The sequence below is a fragment of the Bubalus kerabau genome, chromosome 5 (genome assembly GCF_029407905.1).
Source record: "Bubalus kerabau isolate K-KA32 ecotype Philippines breed swamp buffalo chromosome 5, PCC_UOA_SB_1v2, whole genome shotgun sequence".
Lineage (NCBI taxonomy): Eukaryota > Metazoa > Chordata > Mammalia > Artiodactyla > Bovidae > Bubalus > Bubalus kerabau.
In genome coordinates this window covers 91,437,433-91,464,754 of record NC_073628.1, presented here as the reverse complement: position 1 = coordinate 91,464,754, position 27,322 = coordinate 91,437,433, and the positions used below count along the sequence as shown (strand labels likewise).

The 27,322-nt window shown below is 43.2% G+C and overlaps 2 protein-coding genes and 1 non-coding gene across 6 annotated transcripts in view; 1 reads left to right on the top strand and 2 right to left on the bottom strand.

The window, feature by feature from the left end:
* The window catches only part of NME7 (NME/NM23 family member 7), a 252,245-nt gene extending 250,565 nt beyond the window's left edge, over positions 1-1,680 (top strand). For all 4 annotated transcript variants that reach the window (XM_055582184.1, XM_055582183.1, XM_055582186.1 and 1 more), the window contains one exon: positions 1,392-1,680. In XM_055582184.1, coding sequence (XP_055438159.1) covers positions 1,392-1,424 — 33 coding nt within the window. In that variant the 3' untranslated portion in view covers positions 1,425-1,680. The remainder of the gene's footprint in view (positions 1-1,391) is intronic.
* On the bottom strand, positions 1,492-27,213 carry ATP1B1 (ATPase Na+/K+ transporting subunit beta 1). The gene is made up of 6 exons (XM_055582188.1): positions 26,983-27,213; positions 22,488-22,616; positions 9,539-9,694; positions 7,520-7,704; positions 4,054-4,134; positions 1,492-2,917 (listed from the first exon to the last, which is right to left on the bottom strand). Exons 1-6 carry the CDS (start codon positions 27,077-27,079, stop codon positions 2,654-2,656), a joined length of 912 nt encoding a protein of 303 aa, XP_055438163.1. The 5' UTR covers positions 27,080-27,213; the 3' UTR covers positions 1,492-2,653.
* On the bottom strand, positions 13,156-13,288 carry LOC129654378 (small nucleolar RNA SNORA66). Its single transcript, XR_008715458.1, has one exon. It is a non-coding gene; the product is annotated as a small nucleolar RNA SNORA66 (small nucleolar RNA).
* Positions 27,214-27,322: the final 109 nt, after the last annotated feature.

Genomic DNA, 27,322 nt, shown 5'->3' with positions numbered 1-27,322 from the left:
GATACCTGGGTTCTACTCCTGAGTTGGGAAGATCCCCTGGAGAAGGGAAAGGCTACCCACTCCAGTATTCTGGCCTAGAGAATTCCATGGACTGTACAATCCATGGGGGTCACAAAGAGTCAGACACAACTGAGCAACTTGCAATTTCTTTCACTTTCACTTAAACAAGGACTTAGGCCAAAGCATGAACTGAAAACCAGGGTATAAACCTTCTTAATTTATTGAACCTCAACTTTTTTTGGCACATGCTAGTTTTTTCAGTTATATTATTTTTCATATTCTTTCCCATTATGGTTTATCACAGGATATTGGGTATAGTTCCCTGTACTATACATTAGGAACTTGTTATTCATCCATACTATATACAGTAGCTTGCAGCTGATAATCTCAACTCCCAATCCATCCCTCCCCTGCTCCATCACCCTTTAGCAACCACAAGTCTGTTCTCTGTGAGTCTGTTTCATAGGTAAGTTATGTTCTATTTTAGATTCCACATATAAATGATATATTTGTCTTTGTCTGACTTACATAGTATGATAATCTCTAGGTCCATCCATGTTGCTGCAAATGGCATTAAGTTCCTTTTATGGCTGAGTAATATTCCATTGTGTATGTGTGTGTGTATACACCATATCCTCTTTTTCATTCATCTCTTGAAGGACATTTAGGTTGCTTCCATGTCTTGGCTGTTGTGAATAGTGCTGCTATGAACGTATGGGTGCATGTGTCTTTTCAAATTATAGTTTCGTCAGGATATATTCCCAGGAGTGGGACTGCTGGATCATATAGTAGCTTTTGGTTTTTTGAGAAACCTCCATACTGTTCTCCACAGTAGCTGCACCAATGAACATTCCAACCAACAGAGTAATAGAGTTCCCTTTTCTCCACACATACTCCAGCATTTATTTTTTTGTAGACTTAAAGATGGCCATTCTGACTGGTATGTGATGGTACCTTATTGTAGTTTTGATTTGCATTTCTCTAATAATTAGCGATGCTGAGCATCTTTTCATGTGCCTATTGCTCATCTGTGCATTTTCTTTGGAGAAACATCTATATACATTTTCTGTCCATCTTTTGATTGCTAGTGTCACTTTTTTTAAACTGAAGCAATAACAACCTTGACTTTGTTTGAACAGCCGTATCTTGTGAAGCACTAGCAGGAACCAAAATTTCATGTTTTCTAAACTGAGTATCAATGCAAAATATTTCTAAACTTGAACTTTAAAACTTCACTGAGTCTCTGCCTCCAGTTAACCTGGTTGTCTCACAGGAAGGGGTGTGCACCTTGATGTCCAATGTCCAGAGTCCTGACCCAGCCCTTGGCTTCTGTAGGATGGAAAAGGCCAAACTTCCATAGGAACTAATGAAATCACATTTTTGTCTTTCAGGTTCAGTATTTCTTCAAGATCTTGGATAACTAGCAGTGTAGAGTGTAAAGCAGTCACAGGTTGGGGCATTTAGACAAGAGTGAATCACGCACATGAGGAATGTGTTCATTCTTTTATTGTCCGTTGTTTTAACCTGACTGAATACAAGATCAACAAGAGCACTGTACTCCTGGCAATTATGACATATGTTAGAACATGGATTTTGCACTGCAGACAACATTCAACATCAGTCTATGGGGTACTGCATTGCTTTTTATAAAGTCCAAAATAAAGATTTATTTTCAAACAAGTGACTTTGGTTTATTTCATACATTACACTTTTTCTTGCAGAAAAAAATAAAATTGTACAACTGCATAAATATAAAATTCTTCCACCATGAAAATGGTTAAAACATTCATAAAGACACAGCACCAGCATGTGATGCCTCCAGAGAAAGGAAAAAAGGAAAGTGAAAGAAAATGTACAAAGCAAATTAATCGGCCCTATCACTAGCCAAAGTGATGGGCGCTCCAGATCTCACCCACAGTTTCAGAACAGACCGGAGGACGGGGAGAGAGGAGTCAGGACGGCATTCAGTACAAAGCACAACACAACCCATCACCTCTGTGTGTTTCCATAGTGTCACTTAAAATTTAAAGGGCAGTTCCCCCATGACAGCCCACCCCACCCCCCACCCAGACCCAGGAAAAAAAAAAAAGAAAACCTAACACCACAGGAAAAGACTATGGAGTGTGTTAAAAATGCTCATCGATGGGCCGTTACATCTGAAAGAGCCAAACCCAAAGAGGAAAAAAAAAAGTACCATGCCAGTTTTATTCCCATTGAATATTTACACCTTGGACAGCAAACCTTGCTCACATAGAGTAGAAAACGGATACGATACAACATGGCTTGAAAAATGACCAGAGTGTGCACCTAGAGTACTGTACACTAAATAAAATACACAAGGCAGCAATGCTTAGGGGTCAGAAACACTGCTTACTACAAGTCAGTCATGGAATCATAATGTACAGTAAAAATGGGCACATCCCAAGGCTCAATTTTTATTTTCTTCTTTTGTCATTTACAGTAGAATAAATATTTTGTTGCTATTGCTACACTTTAAATTTACATTCTAACCTATTAAATGCAGAAAGCTAGTGTAAAGCATATAGATTAAGTGTAGGTCCCATACGTATGACAGTTTGTTCAAGACTAGTAGGTTTTTGTATCTTTTTTTAAACTTTTTTAAATGGCTAGTGGGAAAGATGTGTGCTTGTGATCAGCTCTTAACTTCAATTTTTACATCAAAGCGTCCCTGAAAACGGTCTTTCTCACTGTACCCAATGTTCTCACCATACGCCTTACACTCTATGCGGATTTCAGTGTCCATGGTGAGGTTGGTGAACTGCACGGCCAGGAGAGGCTGCAGGTACTTGGGCTGCAGGAGCTTGCCGTAGTAGGGATAATACTGCAGAGGGAAACCAGGGTAGCCGCCCAGTCCAAAGTACTCTATGCTTCCAACTTTCTCCTTATCTTCGTCTCGCTAAAAAACCAGAGAGGGAATGAGATTTTAATGGCTCACATCCTGGGAATCACTGTTTGTACTCACACACAAATGAGACTGTCAGTCCCACACAGCTGTCTGCTAGAACACCATCAGCCATCCTCTAAGATGCCAGCTCAAACTCCTCCGGGAGGAGGGGAACATTAACCACTGGAGGATGTGCCACACTAACATATACTATATTTGACACACATGCAGCCTAATCCACAGCAGCCTTGAGAAATGGTCCTCGAAGGAGACTGTGCTCATTGTACAAACGGGAAGCTGCAGCAGAGGCCAATTATGCATTTCTTCAAGCTAACACAACCTTCTAGAAATAGAGCCAACACCCAAAGTCAGAAACTCTTCAGTATGGGTCCAGTGGATATTCTCAATGACATTATCTCTCAAAGTTTAACTATTTGCCTTGTATTTTCTTGTGTCCATTTCCTTTCTTGGTGCCAACATAAAATTGGACCTTCTGGAGATTCCTTTTATTCTACTTAAAGGAAATACACATTGATGGTTACCTTCATATTTTTATTTTTTTTAAGAAAAACAAGAAACAACTTTTCAGTGTAAAATTGTCAGCTGGAAAAAAAATGTTGGCCTCAGGTTTTTAACACAACATGTGGGCTAGAGAAACATTTGTGTGGGCTAATTCACCTCTCAGATCTTTAAACCAGTATCCCAAATGATTAAATTTGTTTCTTGTTCCAGTGGAGAAACTGACAGTTTTATTCTTGTTACATCTTACGGTTTTGTTAAGTTTTACCCAGTGTTGACTTCCCTGGTGGCTCAGACGGTAAAGCGTCTGTCTACAATGCGGGAGACCCGGGTTCGATCCCTGGGTTGGGAAGATCCCCTGGAGAAGGAAATGGCAATCCACTCCAGGACTATTGCCTGGAAAATCCCATGGACAGAGGAGCCTGGTAGGCTACAGTCCATGGGGTCGCAAAGAGTCGGACATGACTGAGCGACTTCACTTTCACTTTCACCTACAACTCAATTGGCTGAGACTAATTCCTGGAAGCAGTGTTTCTTATTTCCAAGTTAAAATTTTACCTCTAATTTAAAACCATCTCATTTATTCTCCCCTCTTCCCCACCTAGCCTCAGTAACTCAGATCTCCTTACCTTGCCAGTGCACTGAACAGGCAGGACATACGGATTATACTTCATCACTGGGTAAGTCTCCAAGGACTCATTCTTGGGAGGCTAAAAATAAAACCCATGTTGGTCAGTAAGTCTGTAAATAATTTTTTTTATTTCTGAAAAAGAAAACTAAAACTTGTAGCCCAAACAAGTACACTTTTGTCAGCTGAAATAGTAACCAAACACTTGAGGACAGCAGAATGAATGACTGCCCTAACCAATCTAGGAAAGGTCATTAAATTTCTTGAAAATAAATGCCCAACTTTTGTTTTAAATGGAACTTCTAATGGTAACCCATTATGTGCTCTATTCAAGAACACTGAAAAATAAGAGCCAACTCAGAAATAATCCTCTCTTCTCATTTGCTAAGATTAAAATTAGATGGAAAGGTGGGTTGACATTTCTGTTTTTATAAAACTGGGCTTTCCTCCCGAGCCATGAATAAATAATGCCATCCTTCTCCTTCAAGCATGCCTTCTTCAAGTAAGCTTTCCTTTTTTAAATCTCCAGTAGAGGCACTATCATTTAAGTCCCAGTTTTGTTAGGAAATTCCAGCATATAAAACAGATAAAGGTGGCACTGCCCTTAAATAAAGGGGTCTCGTGAAGGGAGAATCCACTGAAGGGACCCACAAAACACTCTGAAAGTTACGGCTGAAGTGAAATACCCAGGGACTGCCCTCCTACATCCCTGGCTCAAATCCACCTCATAAGACAAGTGAGGAACGTTTACTCCCTGGAACACAGCCACTTGCCTACTCACATCAGCAGAGCATGAGTCTTGACATGAGATGTAAACACACAGTCTAATCAGAGTTAGATAAAAGGGGCAATTTTCTGTATCAGTAAGGGCCTTTTTGGTACTATTCTTTGTTTTGGAATACAAAAAGATGATCATCTAGATTTAACTCTCTTGGAACTTTCTGCCAGCAATAGACTTATCTTTAAAATATGTCGAGAAAATGTTTACTAACGAAGTAGTTACTGGAATCTGTCTTCAGGGAGGAGGAAACAGGTACATGAAGTAAGACGTGGAGTCCTACAATCTCTATAATTGCAACAACAGAAAAGTTTGGGATTTGGGATGGGGTGCTAGTCAGAAAGTGGTGATGGGTAACCAAGGGGAGTCCAAAGCAGGGGGGCTTGCGGGGGAGACTGAAAAGTAAGAGTAGCTGAATTCATAACTTTAACAATATCTTTATAAATATGGGAAGAGATGTGAATCATAACAGACTAGAAGTACTGCCTCTGTAGGGGACAAATATCATTCAGCATCTATAAAGAGAAAATACCAAAATTACCAAAAAGATTCAAAGAGCACAGATCACGATTAGTCCTTGGGGCACACTGCACCGGTTCCTTTCACTGCTAAGTAGCGGGTTTATCCTGGTGAAGAGCTTCCTAGCAACATGAACATCAACTGTGTGTGATGTAATGGCTCTCACCCTTTTCCTTCCATTATACCCTAGTCCAGACTTCCCTGGGGCTCAGTCAGTAAAAAAAAAAAATCTACCTGCAATGCAGGACACCTGAGTTTGATCCCTGGGTCAGGAAGATCCCCTGGAGAAGGAAATGGCAAACCATTCCAGTATTCTTGCCTGGGAAATCCCATAGAGGAGCCTGGCAGGCTACAGTCCATGGGGTCGCAGAGAGTTGGTCATGGCTGAGTGACTAAACCACCACCATCCTAGTCTAAGTGGAAAGAAGATTTAAAATTCTGTTGAGCGATACATACATTTCTGTGGGCAATCCATCAAATCAGCCAGCCATCTACCCACTCATCTATTTTTTTCCTCCTGTGGCAGTGAGGGAGTTTTGTTACATCCTTCAGTTATGGTAATAAAACTTTTCATCTCTACATTGACTTTTAAAAAATATTATTCATGGGTAACACTGTGGGGAAAAAAATAGCATGTAACAGAAAGTTGATGAACAAAAGAGCCCGATTCCAGAAGGAAGTAAGTTTGTTCATATAACTCTGTATACTGCAGTCAATTCCTGTCAGAACCAAAACTACCCTTTTAATGGTGATGTTCGTATGTGCAAATGCAAGAAACCTTATGGAAGAATGCATGCTTAAGAGAAAAGGATGGCATTTTTAAATTCGTGATCTGGGGGAGAGAATAAACTTAGCAATTGTATAAAAGCAGAGGTAACACCAATACAATTTTTCCTTCTAAAGAATTACTATCATCCCACTAAATAGAGGCAACTTGCCATTTTTTGGTGATCTCCAGGAATACTTACCTTTTATGGGTTGCAATAATGGCAAAAGCCAATGGCATTGTTATAAAAGTTCAACCTAGTATTCAACTAATTTTGCAATGAAATCTTTGTTCAGTAAAAACAAAGTTTATTTCTGATGATCAGATCATTTTTTTCAAATTACCAGATACTTTTTTAAATATAAATTTATTTATTTTAATTGGAGGCTAATTACTTTACAATATTGTATTGGTTTTGCCATACATCAACATGAATCCACCACGGGTGTACACGTGTTCCCCATCTTGAACCCCCTTCCCACCTCCCTCCCCGTACCATCCCTCTGGGTCATCCCAGTGCACCAGCCCCAAGCATCCAGTATCGTGCATCGAACCTGGACTGGCAACTCGTTTCATACATGATATTTTACATGTTTCAATGCCATTCTCCCAAATCTTCCCACCCTCTCCCTCTCTCACAGAGTCCATAAGACTGTTCTATACATCAGTGTCTCTTTTGCTGTCTCATACACAGGGTTATTGTTACCATCTTTCTAAATTCCATATATATGCATTAGTATACTGTATTGGTGTTTTTCTTTCTGGCTTACTTCACTCTGTATAATAGGCTCCAGTTTCATCCACCTCATTAGAATTGATTCAAATGTATTCTTTTTAATGGCTGAGTAATACTCCATTGTGTATATGTACCACAGCTTTCTTATCCATTCATCTGCTGATGGACATCTAGGTTGCTTCCATGTCCTGGCTATTATAAACAGTGCTGCGATGAACATTGGGGTACACGTGTCTCTTTCAATTCTGATTTCCTCTGTGTGTATGCCCAGTAGTGGGAAATACTATGGCCCCTAGAGTACCAAAACCAGAGTCTGACTGTACAGGCAGGTAGGTTTTAAACTTAAGAGATACCTGTTTCTCTTTTTATTTTTAAAGAATTTATACAATTACATTATAGAAATGCAGAACAGGACCACCGGACTGATGTCAGAATTTGACTCTGCCACATAGGACTTCTCTAACTTTAGGAAATAAGATTAATGACCTAACTCTAAGAATTTCAAGATGGCTACAGAGGTTTTCAATGTTACTCTACTCATGGGGCTTTAAAACCGTCACTGAGGATCCTTTAAAAACTCATTATAGTCTCTTCTTCTCATACCAATTAAGGACTGCATTTAAGTGTGAATGGCTCATTGAAATTCTGTGATTTAAAATATTACTTGCCTTAGGTTTGAAGCCCAGAACTCGGTTGAGCTTTATAATGACACATGGTTTGCCATCTTTGTAGCCATAAGTTTCATCATTTATTCCAGAGCAATTTCCCAGCCATTCAAGCTTGAACCTGCAGACTTTTCGCTCTCCTTGTTCGTTGTTAAATTCTCCTCGATCTTTGAGTTCGCTGGGCACATCTGAAAATGCAAATGCCATTTTCACATTGTACTGACAATTCCCTGAGCATTACTGATATAGGACAGGGCTCTCTTCCCTGTCACAATGACTGATTCTCAGACAGGGCTATCCTGCACTTACTGTATCGCCTGAATTAAGGAAAGATTCCCAGCAAGCCATCTCTCATCTCTCCACTGACCTTAAAAAGGTCTTTTTACCAAAAGCACCAGCCAGTACCTGACCTCACACCAAAACGTCATAGTACTGGATACAGCTTGATGAGCACGCACATGATGTCTGCTCTCTAGCAATGTTTCTCTTCCTTTAAATAATGGATGGCTCTGCTGTTTAGAAGACTGAAAGGAAATTGGATCTCTCTTCATGAGTAGCATTGTTTGCACAGGTCAGCATCAGCTGAGCTCAATAATGGGGATGTTATAATTAGAACACAAATTAAAAGGACTGCCAGTAATTTTCAGAACTAGAAGTTTCTTGATTGGGATTTCTTAGAGCTATGCTGCTAATGAACATGTTAAACAGTAAAAAGTGAACAGGAAAGAATTGTTTTTCCTTTTCAACCACCATTCAAGATTTGAAAAAAATTTTTTTGAGTTTTTGCCTTTTAACACAGTTCTTACAAGCATTTGTTCCATGGGGAAAATTTATAGCTGTGTGTTTTAAATTGAAAGCCTTAGGAAAAAATAAATGAAAATAGAATTCAAAGTTAAAGCATTCTGCAGGAAATTGATGCAAATACCATAAACTATGTATGTGTATGTGTATATATGTACTTAAAAATACATTTTTTACATACATATACATATATTTTTACATATATATACATATATGTATATATATGTACTTAAAAATATATTTTTTTAAGTCCACAAATTAACTATTTTCCCTTCCAATAATAAAGTACCTCAATTCAGTCCATCTCCTGAAAAGTGATTCACTCTATCATATAGGCCATTTAATTATTACAAAGTAAGATGAAAATCTCATTTAAATTCAAATGAGAAAAATTTCATGAAGATGTTTCTTTTAAATTACTAAATCCTTTCAAAATAACTTAAAATGACAATTTACCCCATAGTACACAACCATCTGCCATATAAAGAACTGGAGTTGAATGGAATTAGAAAAACTGATTAGCACTAAGTAACTCACAGCAGCATCTTATTTGTGACAGGTATGATAACAAAGCTAGGAAATTCATACTCCAGGGAGCAAGGGGGAGGATGTGTGTTTGTGTCAATGGCTTAATGAAACTAAGAGCTATTCTTGACGTTCATCAGTCATCCCCTTATCCAGATGCTTAGCTGCCCAAGATGTATTTCATTATCCATCCTGGCCAGGGTCTCTAAAATATACCCTGACCATAAACCCTCCTCCATCAGTTCAATGTGGTTATAGCTAATCACACCAAAGGGTCATTTGGGTGAGAGAAGGTCCTATGAACTCTTCTGTAGGGGCCAGGGTATTGGGGGGAGGGAGCGGGGCAGAAATCTGGAAATAATAAGCAATTGTGTTTCTCAAAATCAATGTATGTAGGAGGATCAGAATTGTAGTATGGTCTTTGAGTCTGATCAGTGAACAGAGATGCCTGACAGTGTTCAAAACACACCTTCCAAATAGGGGTTAAAGCAACACTTGCAGCTATACAGTTTCACTGTATCCAAGCCTAACCCATAAAGTCTTTCTGCTTTAAAAAACAAAACAAAACAGTTCCTCTCAATATAGTCAGAGTTAATCTTTTAAATACTTCAGGAGGATCTTTCAATCATTAAATAACAAATAGAAACAGGAGATCAGAATTAACCAATCACAATCATCCAAAACATGTCTACTTACTGCCACAATCTTCAAAAATCATATCATCCTTCTGGGCCGAATCTCTGTACTTCTTCAGGAAATTATCTATGTTATCCACATATGTCATATAGCTCTTGGGATCGTTAGGACGAAAGGCAATTTCAGTCTTTTGGATCTGAGGAATCTGTGTTAATCCTAGACCAGGTAGAAAGTTAGAAAAACAGAGAAAATCATGAGTGGGAAGGCAATCAACCATGATACTGCAGACTCTCCACGTGTAAAACATACTTTGCTAATGCATTCTGGCTAAAAAGAAACCATGAGTCAACCAAGATACTGTAGAAGCAGACTCTTCACATGTAAAACATATTTTGGTAATGCAGTCTAGCTAAAAAGAAAAGCTTTTGAGACTTCCCCAGTGGGTCCAGTGGTTAAGACTCCACCTTCCAATGCAGGGGCTATGGGTTCAATTCTGCAGTGTGCAGCCAAAAATAAAAAAAAAAACTGGATTAAATTCTTGTGTGAAATCCTTTCTCTGGCATTTAGGTTAAGCACATAAGTACCAATGACTGTGTCTTAAGATCAGATATCATATAAGTTCCCCAGCAACAATTCATGATAGACATATCTCTGTTTTATGAATGAAACACTTCTTGCACAGAAAGCTTAAGTACCTGGCCCAAAGTCACAGAGGAAGTGGTGGAACCGGAATTCCAACCCAGGCATGCTGTTCTCTAAAGCCTGTTCTCTTTCCAGTCTTCCTCTGTGCCCAAGTTAAAAAAAAAAAAAAATGCACTGCAAGCCAGCATCTCATGCAGATGATTCTTCCTTCCCTAACTGCACATAAGACTGAGCACAGAGGTCTTCCTCCATATTCCTTTTAATCAATGAACTTATGACCACTGAAAACTGCAGACTTAAGACTACTCAATAGAGACATATGAATCTTTTAACCTAAACTGGAGGAATATGGAATTTATGTGCTTCTCCAGCTTTCCATTCCAAACATTCTGAGCAAGTGCCAGACAGGGTAAAAACCAAAGTATGTATACCTTGGATTTCCACTCTTTAACAGACTTTTTAGATTCTTTAACTTCTAAAAGCCTCTGCCATTTACATGACTTTCTAGATAAACATTTGAGCAATGCTACACAGCACTGTCTCAGATAGTGACTGGACAGTCAATCACAACTGCATTCTATTCTAGGACTGCCAGATAAAATATAAAATGCACAGTTACAGTTTAATTTCAGATAAACCATGAATAATGTTTTATACAAGTATGTCTTATGTAAAACTGGGGACATACATAAAAAATTGTTCATCACCTGAAATTCACATTTAATTGGGCATCCTGTATTTTTATTTGTTAATCTAGCAACCCTATACGAACCCCAGTCCCAGACTTGCCCTCTTGGTGTTGGGCACAGAAGGAGCCTCATCATCACAGTCTTTCAGGGTAACCTCCATTGCTCTCGCTTCGAGGCTTATTAAATGTGCAGCCTTCCCAGCTCCGCTGGGGACCTGCCAACTCCCCATCTCTAAGGGTGCAATGTGGGAATCTCTGCTTACCAAGCTTGAAGAGATCCTTAAGCACTCTTGGTTTGAGAACTACTGCTGTAGAGGATGAGAACCTGGGTGTGGCAGTCCTGACTCAATGACCTCATTAAAGCAGAAGTGATGACCAGAGGGTAGTAACCATTTGGTGGTTTAGTCACTAAGTCGTGTCTGACTCTTGCAACCCAATGGACTATAGTCTGCCAGGTTCCTCTGTTCATGGGATTCTCCAGGTAAGAATACTGGAGTGGGCTGACACTTCCTTTTCCAGGGAATCTTCCCAACCCAGGAATCGAACCATGTTCTCCTGCATCTCTCTGCAGGCAGATTCTTCACCAACTGAGCTACAAGGGAAGCCCATTTAGCAGCACCATTTGTGAGGCTTCAGACCAGGTTTCAGTAGGGTCTGGGCTAAATGACCCGTTATTTTTCCTCATCATTAATGATGGCTTTGCGCTTCAAAAGTAATTAAATAATGAGGCTGGGGAGAGCTCAGGGCTGAATGGGTAAGTTCTTCTGTGCCTGCAGTTACCTAGAGGCATGGAAATGATGAAGACAGAACGTGAGGGTCTGCAGCCAGGCAAAGAGGGTGCCCGAGACAAGCTACGAGTGACATCTCAGAAAGGATAATGGAGAACCTGAAGAATTTCTGGGGGGAGGGGGACTGTCAGTGGTGATAAAAATGAATCTAAAAGGGAAGAAGCAGGAAAAGACTCTTCCATTAAAAACAAAGGTTACTACAATTAAAACATTTTTTTATGATGCTCACAAACCATAGAAAATCATATGACTTAAGCAATTTAAATATACTCTAAAAAATGTTTTTCTGTTGACACATTATTAACTTAGAAAATGGGCGTTGTGATTATTTATAGTACAAAAAGAGCCACATGATAAAGACGATAGATAGCTACATGCAAATATACACACACACACAGACTGCCACTGGGACTGCCTGCCTGGGCTACAGCAGTTGGCGGGGCTCCTCGCGCTGAAATGCAGAAAGTCTAGGAGGGAGGGTCGTTGCTGGTTTGCACTGTAAACAAGACATGTAAGTCAAGGTGACCTCCCTGGACCTGGGGAAGAGCAGAGGCAGGCCCAGAGCTAGAGGTTTCACAGAACTCGGGGGGAGGGGACGTTCTCCTAATCCTGGAGTCAGGAGGGAACAGAAGAGCCTCAGGGACATTCACTGGTCTCCGGGGTGGGGTGGGGGTGGGGGGGCACTGAGAAAGACAGCGCGCAGGGCGAGCAGAGCTCAGGCAAATGCCGCTGAAGGTGTCAGGTACTCTGTGTGCCTGCAAGGGGGTGGGCAGAAACGGACTAACATACGTGCACAGGGTTAAACAGTGTTTCCAGGCTTGGGCAAGAGAGGGGCAGGAGAGCAGTGGACAGATGAAAGAGAGGAGACCAACCGTCAGAAACCAAGGGGTGGCCTCCCCTCAACTTCAGGAAGGAAGGAGGTGGGGAAGAACCGGCTGGCTGACTGCAAGGACATCAGCGTGGTGAGTCAGTCACGGCAGTCGCAGTCTCTCTGCAGAGCGGTGACACAGCAAAACACAAAACACTAACAGAACGTCCATGAGCCGGTGTGAGATTTGGGGCATCTCACCCAACAGTTCGAAAGGTCACGTTGAGAGCAAACATGGAGGCATCTGAATGGCGAGGGGAGGGTCACCCGGTCAGCTCCCTCTGGCCCAGCTTCAGCTCTCCTCCCCAGCAGTCTGCCTTGCACTTTCCGGCTGCTTCTGCATCTCTCTTGCCTGGCTATTCTACCTCCCAGGTGGTATGTGTGTATGAGGATGAGTGATGTACTTCTCCGGTTCTCCCAGAGAAGAAAGGAGAGCAAGAAGAGGAGGTGGGGTTCTGCAGAGAGCTGTCCTTTCCCTCTCAATGCCGAGTGCAGGGTCCCCACTATTAAACAGACCAGGTGACACGTGTGAGACCCCAAAGCATTAGCTCCTTTCACTCAGTGCTCTGGCTCTTTACTACCAAAAGGGCACAGCTAGTGAGTTCTTCAGCAGCCTGAGAGCTCTGGTGAAAACCAAATTCATGCCTATCCAGAGACTTGTACCAGACCCCTCTTTTTTTTTTTTTTTTAATAATGTACTGGGACAGAGTAGACCACCTTGATAGCATCCAAGACGAATCCATTTCTATCACCACAATTACTTTAGCAAACCTGGTTCCCCTCACTCCTACAACATCATGCAGAGCTAGTGATCGAGTCTGCACACCAGCAATTCTTATCTGAAACACTGCCGTTAGTCATCTGATTAATGAAAATACAGATGTGAGTATTACATGCCCAATGGCACCACTGGCTCAGAAAAGAGTTATACACCACGGGTCTTGTATCCACCAAGTTCCAAGAGCCCAAATCCTTCAGAGAGTTTGGCTTATGATCAAGCCTGTATGATGAGAGACATGTAGATCAAACACACTTGAAGAATCTCTGTGTTCTGCACGGAGAAACATCACTGATGAAACCAAGGATGTAAGAGGTGAAATGGACAGGTAAGCTTTGGGTCTTGCCATCCTGTGAGTTGCCCAGCTGGATAAGACCTTGGGCCAAAGTTGGCAGATGGAGCCCAGGAACGACAGACCAACCCCCGGGGAGTGCAGCCATGTCTCGCTCTCTTCTATAGGTGAAACTTCCCCTCTGGAGTCTGCACAATCGTAGAAGGTATAACTAATATAAGCCTTAGTGACTATCCTTTTAAGACACTCAACTTCTGATCTAAACATTCCTTCCAGAAAAGCATGAACCATTTGGGTTGAGGTCATGCAATCAGTTTCTCTCTCTAAACCCTAACCTATGGGAGCACACACATACATAATACACAAATATCCAGGAGGCCACCCCAGAGTCAAGTGTGGCTCTCGCCTCCTTGGTGTGTTCTTCAGCTCCCTTTCCTCATATTTCTGGAAGGCCCCTCGCTCTCTCACCTACCACCTTTGCCTCTTCTCTTTTCTTTGTCTAGAATCTGCTAACCTGAGAATTTCTCTTCCTGGAAGCTATCAGAGAGCAATCCCCTGGACTGTTCTGTTCTGAATAATCTTAATTAGGAGAATTCTCTGATGAGATTTTCTCTAAATCATTAGGAAAATTCCTAATAATTTCTCTAAAGCAATTAGATACTCAAAAGAAGAAGATGAAGGACCCTTGACCTGGTATCTAAATCCTTTAAACCATTTATATTATCAGACTAATTTTCCATTAGTCTGGGATAAAAAGGGATAGAACTGGATTTGGCAACTTCTTTATTTTCTTGGGGCTTCCAGGTGGCTCAGATGGTAAAGAATCTGCCTGCAGTGAGGGAGACCTGGGTTCGATCCCTGGGTCAGGAATATCCCCTGGAGAAGGAAACAGCTACCCGCTCCAGTATTCTGGTCTGGAGAATTCCATGGACAGAGGAGCCTGGTAGGCTACAGTTGATGGGACCGCAAAGAGTCATCTTGAGTCCATAAGCAAATTTCTCAACCATGACCCTCTCCAAGGACTCCACAAATCCCTTCAGCTGTCCCTCTCCACAATGCTCACTCCTTACAATTGTTAGTTATAGCTCTGGATAAGGACAAGCTTTGTTTGCAGTAGTAACTCTCAGAGGCCAAAGACAGCACAACACCCAATCACTGACTTGCAGTTTCAAATTATATTCTAGGAAACAGACCTAACCTTCTGCTTCTCCAGTCTTCTGAACTTGAACCTACATGAACCACACTAAGCTCTGGACAGCTTAGCCCTCAACTGATCATTTGCTGTAAATTACAGACTATTATCAAATAGAGTCACCTGAAAGGACTGAAATGAGAATCTGGATATGTGAAGCTTGAATATTTGGTTTTTAATTAGTATGTCAACTTCACATAAGATTTGAAGTTTAATTAAAAAAAAAAAAACAACTTTTGGCTTTACACTTGACTTTGAATTACATTGACCTCTTGGTTCCCCATTTGAATTACACTGACCTCTTCTTGGTTCCCCATTTCTTGAGAAATAAATAAGGAAAACACATCACCATGAACTTTAGTAGGGTTCACAGCAGGAGGGGTCAGGGGAAAGTAAAAGAGGAAGGGAAAGGAAAGAGAAAAGAAAGACTGTTTATTAAGAAAAGTATTTTGCTTCTAGTTAGGTTTATAATGTAGCAAGCTTATAATTTCTCCATCTACTTATGAGTTTGAAGTATTTAAACTAGAATGCATTCATTTTAACCTTGCAAAGTTACTCAAAGGGAATTCCAAAGTACAGCTGCTTGTGCCTGTCATTTATTACAACCAATAAATTACTAGGCCAAATACCCTAAATTGGAATCACTTTACAGAGAAACCTCCAGAAGACAAAAAAGTGCTTATAAAGGTAGCCTTGCACATACTACATACATACTGGTCTCCTGAACATTCCAAGTAGAAAAGTAATTTTCCATTCAAAGAAAAAACTGGGAACGTGGTTTTATACACACAGTCCTACAAATCTAGGTATCACATAAATACACACATACATGGGCTTCCCTGGTGGCTCAGTGGTAAAAAACCTGCCTGCCAATGCAGGATAGGCAGGACATGCGGGTTTGATCCCTGAGTCAGGAAGACCCCTGGAGGAGGAAATGGCCACCCACTCCAGTATTCTTGCCTGGAACAATCCACGGATAGAGGAGCATGGCGGAGTACAGTCCATGGAGTCACAAAGAGTTGGACACTACTGAGTGCACACATACACATGCACGTGCACACACACACACACGTATTCCCCCTTCAAATGCCACTAGGATATTTATGGGTTTTGATTGTTGCTTTTAATTTTTATGTTACCTATGCAGGATTAATATCAATTTACCTTACAAAAATACAATGAGGGCACAGGAGAAAAGGTGCCACTGTACTTTCTGGAAACCAGTCGCCTAAACCTCACCTTCTGCCTCTGATTCGCTTTCGACTGTGGCCTGGGATCAGCTGAAGTCAACCCCCCTGCCTCTGGGCAGGTTCACGTCTCCACCCTCCCCAACCCGCAAGAATCTCAAGAAGCTGCTCTCTTTGAAAAGTCTTAGAAAGATGGGTAGCTGGACTCTCTCTACAGCCTATTTGGGTGTTCAATAACCCTCACTGTATGGAAATCTTTTCTCCTAAGTTAAATGGCAGGCACATTGGTTGAAGGCTCTTCTCCATTTATGGAATTACCCTATATCATCAGATTTTTTTTTTTTTTCCTATAGTTGTATAATCATCTTCAGGTGAGCAGAGAGAACTACTAATATTTAATTCAACGGCTCTATCTTAGACACTATCTTAGGCTCTATCTTAGTGTTGGAGAAGACTCTTGAGAGTCCCTTGGACTGCAAGGAGATCCAACCAGTCCATTCTGAAAGAGATCAGCCCTGGGATTTCTTTGGAAGGAATGATGCTAAAGCTGAAACTCCAGTACTTTGGCCACCTCATGCGAAGAGCTGACTCATTGGAAAAGACTCTGATGCTGGGAGGGATTGGGGGCAGGAGGAGAAGGGGACTACAGAGGATGAGATGGCTGGATGGCATCGCTGACTCGATGGACGTGAGTCTCAGTGAACTCTGGGAGTTGGTGATGGACAGGGAGGCCTGGCGTGCTGCAATTCATGGGGTTGCAAAGAGTCGGACACGACTGAGTGACTGATCTGATCTGATCTTAGGCACACATGGAATTTCACAGGGACATAGCTTTAATATCTTGTATAGCTCATTATTATGCTTGTTCTCAGTAAAATAAATAATAATCAGTTTTATAATGGAAAACTATAAATAGTCAAATCTACCATATTAATGATGCTTTTTTTAATCCAAGGCCAAACTGATGAACAAGCACACACAGTATTTTGATTTTAGATACAAAATTTGCTAAGTGACCAATATCCTAAAATAAGACGCCGCATTGCACAGGATATCTGATGATGTCTACTCATGCACGTTATGTGGGGAAAGATACTTTGCTGGCCACTAGGCAATACCCTCCCAATTTCCCCTTCATCTTCCCAGCTTCTCTCATCTTGTCTGTCAGATGAGCCATGGGGTCTGGAGATTACTAGAATGAGAGCAAAGAACAAGCACAGATAGCAAGTGCAACCCATCGTATTTCACCATAGACAGGGAGGTAGAAATGGAGGCTGAAGGTTGATGTTGTTTCCACAACCACCTTCCCCAAGAGAGCGGCAGAAAAGCCCGACATGAAGCTTCAGATTCATCTCCCCACTCCCATCTCCACCTCTGCGTGAAATTTGTTACCTGGTTCTATTCACCAGAGGTCTTTGCTCTGCTCAGTCATCTAAAATGAGCATATGAAGTAAGACACATTTTTTTCTGTGACTCCAAGAATGCTTTTAAGTTAATCAGTAGGCTTCCTGTGCACCTGAGCTGACATGATTAATCGTACCTTTATCTTTAGACTAGAAGAAAAAGCACCCTGGGTGGGTGAGTTGTGAAGGCCTAAGAGCCAGGCTCACTAAGGAAGGGACCCTGGAGTTTGCTGTCCTCAACCCTTTACCAAACTACAAGTCTGGCTAGGTGCCCCTGGAAACCTTAGCGCCACCAATACCAACTCATCCATAGCCTCAGACTCCGGGAGCAGGCTGGCAGGACCCGTGGGGGGAAGGGAGGAGAGGCAGGTGGGGGAACTGAGTGCCAGGCAGGGCTGAAGGGCATCAGCTGTTTATCATATAAGCTCACAGATCAACAGAATCTAACGGAATGGCAGAAAAACACCTTGCTGGCACTCTGAAGTAACAATTCCCCCAAAGTATAAGGAAGCCAGACACGTCCAATTCCCCCTTTTGAAATTTAAGTGAAAGAGACTAAATACAGTGTGATAATAGTTTGGAAAGAAAAAAAAAAAAAAGGGAATTCTGAGACTGACATAATGACTTCTCAAGAAATCACTGGCATTACAGTGAGACTGGAATTCCAATGCCTTGACAAGCTGTTTCCCAATCAAGATGAAGTGGAGCCTGCTGGTGGTGGCAGTGTGGTCTCCTGGTCTCTGCCCATCCTGTTCCCCTGTCTCAATGCTGGCTACCATCTCACTGAAAATATGAGCCTTTTAAAATGAATTCTTCCTATACTGTACTTCCCTGGTGGCTCAGATGGTAAAGCGTCTGCCTACAATGCAAGAGACCTGGGATCGATCCCTGGGTTGGGAATATCTCCTGGAGAAGGAAATGGCAACCCACTCCAGTATTCTTGCCTGGAAAATCCCATGGATGGAGGAGCCTGGTAGGCTACAATCCATGGGGTCGCAAAGAGTCGGACACGACTGAGTGACTTCACTTAAATCACTTCCTACACTGAGCCATCTTTACATCAAAACAAAACAAAAACCTGCCCATAACTTAAGAGGAAGAGTACACATCCACACCTGCTCACCAGGAAGCAAGGCGGCCGGGAATCTCCCAGACCCCTTGACTAATACACAGTGACCTTCATTTCATGCCCCCGTGGCTCTGTGCGTGCAGGGCGGAGTGGACTAGGGATGGACTAGGGATGGAAGGGGAGACTTTTCCCTCACACCACTGGCCAGGCAGCAAAAAGCACAGGGTCAAACCAGGGGCAGGCATGGTGAGCATGCATGTGCGTGTATTTGTGTGGGCACGTGGGTGTGCCTGCTGCTCTCTCCTACACACTGACAACTGCGTCTCTCTCCAGACCCAACACCCTTAACCTGTGAGAAGAGATGCCACTGACCACTGCTGAGGATCTTCTTAAGAAGGTCCCCCAGGGAGGAAAGCTTGGCAGGGGTGAACCCAAAAGTGGGGGTATTTTAGAGGGAGAGGGTAGGACCAACACGATGTCACTTAAATGTACTTAACCATTTTTCTTAAACATGTTTCCTAACCCAGATTCTTCCACTCTCCATGGAAAGCTAAGACCCTATTGTTGTTGCTTAGTTGTTAAGTCCTAGCCGACTCTTTGTGACCTCATGGACTCCATCAGGCTCCTCTGTCCATGGGATTGCCCAGGCAGGAATACTGGAGTGGGTTGCCATTCCCTTCTCCAGGGGACTTTCCTGACCAATGAAAATCTAAGTGTACAAAACATCCATGTTATATTATCCAAAGGCTGGAAATACTAAATTCAATATCCAAAAAGAAGACACTCTGCTTCCAGTGAAATGACAGGGCTATAAAAAATAGAGGTACCTGTTAACCGCTACCATTTACCTAGTGCCATGAGGTTTGTGACTCTAAAGTACTATTCACTTAACATATATGTAGTATCTTTTTTAATCCTTAATCCCCATTTTATAGATAAGAAAACTGAGGCTTAGTGAGGTTAAGTACTGTGTGGAATGGTGGGATTGTGTCCAGTTCCACAGCCCCTGCTTATCCTTTTCAGGTCTGTTTTATTGGGAACTTATGTGTCATGGCTTGCGACCTCAGGAACTGTTCTCACATTTAGGTTACGCAACATGAAACTGCCAACAGGTAACCATTTTTTGACCCACCAAAATAGCAAATTAATATGTTTCAACATAAAATCTCAGCAGCCCTTGCCTTCCAGGCTGAGTAGGCACTTCTGTTTCAATATCACACAGCAAGACGACTTTGTAAGGAATATTATAACCACCTATGGCCACAACTGGTTAGGGCAAGAAACTGTACGTTATCTATTTTTTTCCTACATTTTTCTCCTGTTTAAAGATTTGTTCCTTGCCCTGAGACTTTTGTGTTTAGCCCCGCAGCTTGTCCAGTATTATAGACAAATAGACACAAATGTTCTGTACAATTGCCGCTGCTTAATTTGGCCACAATCACACATGTTATTTAGAAGAGATCTGATGACAAGGTATTCCAGTGTGAAAAGGGCAGTCAAACCTCAGTCTGGTCAGGTTTGTCTTCATGACTCAAGTTCAGTTAATAATAGCATTAATAAGTCTTTACATCTTTAAATAACAGACCACCTCTTTCACACTCACTAAGTTCATTTGACTTAAATATACACTTTCCCTCCTTTAACGGTCATGAAAACAGAGGCTTAAAGATATTAATTTGAAGTCAAAAATTTTGCCAGTGTTTCTATACAGTCCTTCAGTCTGTGGCCTGAAGAAATTGTTATTGGCTACCAAAAACATAAATTCTTAAGATGTGTTAAAGAGAGCCCGGGAGGGTCCCTCAGAGCACTCAGGGAGAGTCCACAGGCTGTGCTTCTCGATTCTCGGCAGCGGGTGTTCTGCCGACCTGGCCACCTCGCTCAAAGGCCACTATCACTTTCAAATGAATGTTATGTCCCTGAAAAGGTGAGGTTTGTAAAAGGAAGCTTGGCCTAGCCTCTACTGGCAAGATGATGGGTGAGGAAAAGGAGAGACAGCGAAACGGCCAAGAACTGGGGCGGGGGGTGTGGAAGGGGGTGGGATGGAGGGCTGAGGAGGACTCTTCCTGTGACTCAGACCAAAGGACAGGAATGCATATTTCCAAGATGAGCCACCGGCATTCCTCTGGAGAAGTGACTGTTTGTCAGGTCAGTCCAACTGCTGTGAGGACACTAAATATAGGTACTCAGAACATGTCTTTTAGGAAGGGGCTGGAAGGAAGGGGAGGGAGGGAAATGCAAGGTTATTTGTAAGCCCTTACTTCAAAGGGCTGGCTCTTTGACTATTTCTTTTTGAAAGTGAAACTTCCCTTTCTGCAGAGGCCATGAAGAATACTTTTAATTTTATTATGGATTGACCCCACAAAGGTTAAATACTCAAGGGCCAGTTTTTAAACTGGAAATTTTCTTTAGGAAATTCAAGAAAATGCTTGACTTTGGGGTCACCTTGAGTATAAGAATTGTTAGAAAATGGCATCATGATTGAAAATTAGCTTTTAAATGGCAAAAAAAAATAAAAGGAAGTCTACAAAGATTTAGAATTATGACTGCTAATGCTACCATAAAAGCTGAAGTAGACATGAACGTTAAAAGACACACCATGCTTTACTGTCACAAAAGCCAGTGTCCAACATGTTTACTTAAGATCCTACGTTTCTCTGTACAAACCAGAATTCTCGCCTCAACCTTTCCACAGACCCACCTCTTTGAGGAAACAGTTGTCATAAACTGTGAATTATTTAGCAGGTTTAAGTCATTTTATATACTTACATGTTCTCATTTTGTCACTTCCCAAATCCCCTAGATCTAAATGTATCTGGAAATATTTAGGATTTTTCTGACAGTAGAGGACTATTTGACTTGGGGCTAACAAGGAGTGTTTTCCAGCTCCATATTCTGAAGACTTTCTTCTGAGAGTCCTTCTCAGGCCCAAGGAGGAGGTGGACATGATGAGCTTGTGACTGGCAGCCACACTTGATCAAGGCCGCTCAGTCCCATGAAGACAGCCTCGAGACTGTCACCTCAATACAGCTGTTAGTAAACCGTTGCCCGGGGAAAGTGGAGACGGGACACGTCACCACCACCCCTGGTGGCAGCCTCAAGGTCATTGACCATGTGAGAACCCGGAAGTTATGCAACATTTCCTCTCTCGAGGCCTCCTGACAATGACTTTTAGACCAGCCAGACAGTACAATCACTAACAGAATAATCGAGCGTGCGGGCTCTGCCGTCTCATCCCTGTGTCAGTGTCAGGCAAAAGGACAGTGGGCCTCCCCGGGGTTTAGTGACCGCCGAGGATACACATGCCTACAGGGCAGGTCCCTCTACAGTGACCGCATTCACGTCACAGCAGGGCTCTCATGTGGCAGCCTGCATTTCTCCATGATAAGCTCTTTGTGGCCCCACGTTTTCAGAGCTAAAGGAGACAGCTACTTAACCTACAAAGGGGGCCCAGAAAGCCAGTAAATAAGATGCCTACTAAACAAACAGACATAAATAGAGGAGTGAAGAGAGTGTGCCTTGTTGAAGGTCAAGCTGCCCGTCAAGAACAGGTGAAAGAATGGACTCCTGAAGTCAGGACTCCCCTCCCTGGGAGTTGGTGGCCATTTCAGGGCATCTCATCATCCCTAAAAATAAATTAACCTTTAAAAACGAGAGCCAAAGTGGTTTTTTAAAGGATTTATCTGAGTCACAGTCCCCTCAAGCAAGTGAAAAATATGTGTGTGAGCTGGAAAGGCCCCATAACAAGCCCACTAACCAACCCCTTGGGTGTGAGGGACAATGAGAGCAAGGCTCCAGTCAGTCACATAGCAGGTGAGCACCAGACTGGATAAAGGACCAGGGCTCTTTTCCCTCCCAGCAGAGCTGGGAAAGATGTCTGCAACCCCAGCAGCATTGCCTACAATGCAGGTAGGAGAGCTGGCTGCAAGAGACACAGTCCCCAGTTTTTCTTCCCAAGCTGGCTTTACAACCACATGACAGACAAATGTTCAGAAGAATGTGCTCAGAAAATACAACTATTGTTGGCAGAAGTGTTACATCAGTTGAGAAAGTGACCCTTCTTTTACTTCCAGAAGAAAACTGAACATATTTACATTCATTTTACCTGGTGGGGCCACTCGGTCCTGATATGTGGGCTTAAATTCACTGATGGTGAGCAGCATCACTTGGATGGTTCCGATGAAGATGCCCGCCAGGCAGCCATAAAAAATTACGTAGAATAGAAGGATCTTAACTGCAAGGAGAACAGACAGAAATAAAAAAGGCTATGAAGCAGTCCTGTGCTCAAGAATGCAGGGCGAACCTTGCCGGAGATGACTGGATTTCCTTCCTGGCTTCCCCTCTAAGCTGTGTCTTCAGAGTCTCCTTTCCCAATCTTGATCAAGAGTCTGCACCTCACTCCCAGACTCCCAGACTGTGGGGCAAAAACAGGGGGACAGGGAGCCCTCCATTATAATGTATCTGTGTTGCAGGATGGTTAAGGGTAGGATGAATATTCAACGAGAACTAATATTCTTTAGGAAATACTTTTATTCTCTAAATTTAAAAAAAGAACAGTCATGAAGATCATCAATAAAACCTAGAGCTGTGTTTGTGTGCTTATGCAATGCCTTTCAAATATGACAATATACTCCCTTAGAGAATGATGTTTCCTTTGCTTGCTTATCCCTTGACATTCCAACACTACAATCCAGGCCCTGATGCTTCTCCAAACATTCGAATGCCCGTGAGTTTTTATGCTGAGAAAGAGTGATGAATGCTGAGCAAGCTGGTGAAGCTCTCTTGACCAAGTACACCCTCTTTCCTTTCAGGGGCACCAAACAAGGGGGGACAAAAGAAAAAAGAAGGAACTGCTATGGTAAAATGGCAAGTAGAAATTTTTATTTCATCTTCTGACTGGACTCAGATTAAGGACTGATAAAACTGACTTCTCTTCTTCCCATAGTTCACAGGATAACAGAATGGAAGCTGAAATAGCTGCAAAAGCAAAAACAAAAAAACAAAAAAAACACCAAAACCCAAAAACAAAAACCCAAAAAACAAACCTTGAAGCCCATGGACTGGAATGAAGGTATCAGTTACCAGTTTACGGGGATTATCTCCCAGATTAGCCGCATAGTAACAGGCTGTACTAGGCATCGCCGGGCAGCCCTGTGCCAGCCAAACACTCAGTGTGAAGGCAGCAGTGGGAACGGGGTTATCAAGTCTGAAACATGACTGCACAAAGGGGCCTTAAGTTACTTCTCAAAACGCTCAGATTCCTGCAGTAAAAGCTGGGGTCCTTGGGAAAAAGCAATAGAACAAAAGTATTATTGAAGTGTGTGTGTATGTGTGTGAAGGAGGTCAGGAGGAAGTGGGTTCACTGTGGCTAGAATTAGCCAGGTTTGCCTTCTGTGTATACTTCAAAGCTCAACTTTTCTATCAGCAATAAATAGTTCAGGGGAAATGATACTCTAGAGTTGTTAAAACAAGCAAAATCCACATAAAACCATAAGAAAAATGCTTCACCATAATCCTTTTTCTCCTCCATTTAAAAAAGAAAAAAAGAAAAGAAGGAAATGGGCAAAGACCCACGCCAAGATAAGAAGAAATGAAAAGACTGTACAATCCAGAACTACAGCTGCCCAGCTCAATCCATGCCTCCCCGCAGGACAAGAGTTAAGTGCTGCATTCTGTATCCAGGCAGCAGTAGGCAAATGGCAAGGCTGTGACGTCAAGAGATCTGGAAAAATTTTCCAGTGAACGCTCCTAAGAGGTGCAGGAGCTGGTGTAACATGGTCAACGCGGTTCTCTGCTGCCCCCACCCTAGGCGCTTATAGCCTAACCACGGAAACGTTTAACACTCATTTCTGGGGCTCCACATACCCAATTCTAATGACAGGAGGAGGTACAGAATTGAGGCTATGATTTGATTTAAAATACAAGTATGATTGGGGAAAAACAACTCATTTTGCAAGCACACTGATTCAGTTTCAGGAGATACAGCCTCCCCTATCTGCCCAACTCTGTACCCTCTGGGAATTGAGGGGTTCTCCACTTTTGTGCTGCGGTGTTACTGAGCACAGTCTCCACCATCGGTGCTGCAGGGTCACTTGCTTAGAGTGGGCAATGCAGGTGTGGTGGGGCATAGGCACTGGTGCCAACATGCTGGCTCGAAAAGAAAAACCAGGTATATTGTACCAACCTGACAGGGTGGCGCAGAGGGTACACTTTAGACACTTTTTTTTTCCTTTTGAAAAAATAGTTCTTCCTTTACAAAAAAAACATATAAGTAATATAGAATAATTCCAATAAAAAAAAAAAAGAGTACCCTTCAAAAGGTCATATGCAGAAGGGAAAATGGCATCTGGGCCCAGCGGTCAACATATACACCTACCAACGCCCGTATTAACTTAACAAAAAGGTAGACAGCACTGGGCAATTTGCGTGCTGCGCTCTCCAGTAGGTGACAGGCAAGGCTCTTGCGTCCATCTTGGTGAAAATCTACCTACAAGCAGAACTGAACCAAGGGCAACCTGCCCTGGTCTCAAGGGCATCCATGTTGGGCCCAGGACTAGAAAGGTGGCATTTTCTCCACAGGAAGACACGGCTGCTGCCGCCTTCTCTGTCTATTAGAGACGCTGTCATTTCTTATATGGCCAGAAAGGAGTAGACATACTACTGCAAAAGAAAAACTGGATTTCTTAGCCCAGCACCTCACCTGCACCTTGGAAAATGGAAGGAAAGATGAACCATAAGCATCAGTACTCACGTCTGCATTCATGAATCAGTGTATCGACACTGCTGTATGTAGTATCAAGACACAAACACCAACACACACACTCTTTCGCTCTCTCTCATATGGAGGTCCTGTCAGTTTACAGAACAAGTCGTTCCATACTGCCTTACCCTCTAAAACAAATATTATTCTGGAATTGGAATGAGGAAAGAAAGATGTTTTATGAGAGGGAAAAACTCTAGAGGGCCAATTTTACAATATGCCTAGAGTCCATGCAGCCCCTAGCCCCTGACGAAGCTGTGGTCAGATCATCGTGGTAGGAGCCTCCAGTGAATCTGGGAGAAGGGGGCCCATCCTGCAGCGCACCCCTCAGACCTCACTCAAGTTACCAAGAGTCGCTAGGAGATGGCCCAGTCTGGGAGCTGTTCACTCCACAAACACCCTGATTTCTCCAGGCCTTCCCTTCCACGTTAAGTAAACACAGACAGCTATCATTCTGCATGAGAAACTATGGCAGTAACCCCACTGAAGAATACAGTCTTCCCAAAATAAAATATAAAATACAAGCTGTAAGCCATCGCCTTAAAGACCTGCATTCAACATGCTCAGGATACCTATGCTTCAGCATAGGTATGGGATAAGATTTCACCTTGACTAACCTTGAAGTGTGATGCATTATTAACCCTTTACTTTTCAATCAAGAGAGACCCATTACAGGCTGCTTTTTTTTCCCCCTCTACAAGAATCGTACGTTCCAGGTTCTTCCATTTCAAAATGTCAGCCAAGCGCTATTTCCCTGACTCATTCTCCAGCCGATGCTCACAGAGCCTTCCAATCAGAAGAATCACATCAGCACCTACCCAGGGCTCCCTCAGTGGTTGCAGTGGCCGGGCTAGTGGTGTCGGTGATGGTGATGATGATATTAGAGAAGGAGGGGGCAGTGATGCAGGAGGGGGGAGTTCCCTCCCTCCTTCCCTCTCTCTTCCGCAGTCACGACTCATATTCAGATTTGCCTACAACTCTGCCCTTCAAAATGACCTTACCAAAAAAAAAAAAAAAGGTCACCCTTCCCGTGTAGAGAAGTAGAAGACAAGTAAGGTATCTAATTTGCAACGGAAAAAAAAAAATGTATCCAGCCAAGCAACAGGCTACTCAAAATCTTGTAAGATGACCTGTTTCTGCCTTTATGCTATTTGTTTCTTACACCCAGGCACCGATTCTGCCTCTCTCTGTAGACCCTGAAAACAAACCGACTTTGCCATGTTTGCGGGCCAAGGCTCAGAAACGGAGTCCTGACACAGAGCTTCCAGGGCTGTTTCTGGGCTGTGATGACTCCAGGGTAGGTCATCGGTGGCGAGATTCTAGGTCTCGCTACGAAATACTGCAGTGTATGGATTCTGTCACCGCCGCCCCCCACCCCCGCCTTCTGAAGTACATATTTAGACTAGAAGATAGGTGCTATAATACACAAACTCTCCTGCATTCGATCCGATTTCCTTCCTGCGGTTCTCTCAGAGCCTCAAATTTCATTTTTAAGGACTTGGGACACGACTGTAAGGGAGAGACAGATCAACTCTCCCACCGCCGGACCGTTTCCCGGACGGAAGGGCTCCAGTGATGCTCAGATAGACTACAACTGACCGAGACCGCCACAATCCACATAACGCTCTACCTGGCGAGCTCCCATCCCCGCCCGCGCCTATCCCGGGGACTCTGCATTCCGCACAGGGATGACAAGCCCGGGCCAGCGCTCACCACCCGAGCCCGCTGCGCCCTCGCCAGCGCGGAGAGCGCCGAGCGGTCCGCAGAGCCTGCGCGGGGGATGCGCCTACCCGGAAACACAAGGCGCTAGGAGGGCAAGAGCTGCGGACCCCGTACTTACACCAGCTGCCACCGGTCCTGCCCAAAAACTCCTTCTTCTCCGAGTTCCAGATAAATTTCTTCCAGCTGCCCTCCTCCTTGGCTTTTCCGCGGGCCATGGTGGCGGGTCAGCAGCTGCCGCAGGGACTGAAGATGGGTGACTGCGGCGTGCGCCCTCGCGTCCTCCCGGGCTGCCGCTCGGTGTTCCCGGCCTGGCTCTCCGCTGGCTGCACCCGCCGCTGGCGCTGCGGCTCTCTGAGTGCCAGACGCGCGGCGGAGAAGCAGAGTCAGGAGCGGCAGGAGGGGTAGGCGGCGGCGGCGGGGGCGGGGGCGGAGGGAGGAGGGAGGGACCGCGCACGCTG

What these genes read in the sequence shown, in the direction of transcription:
- ATP1B1 (XM_055582188.1), bottom strand. Translation starts at nt 27,079, where the DNA reads ATGGCCCGCGGAAAAGCCAAGGAGGAGGGCAGCTGGAAGAAATTTATC. An exon ending in CAGGACCGGTGGCAGCTGGT is followed by an intron (nt 22,617 to 26,982) that starts GTAAGTACGGGG and finishes TTCTCCTTGCAG; the next exon opens with TTAAGATCCTTCTATTCTAC. An exon ending in GGACCGAGTGGCCCCACCAG is followed by an intron (nt 9,695 to 22,487) that starts GTAAAATGAATG and finishes TACCTGGTCTAG; the next exon opens with GATTAACACAGATTCCTCAG.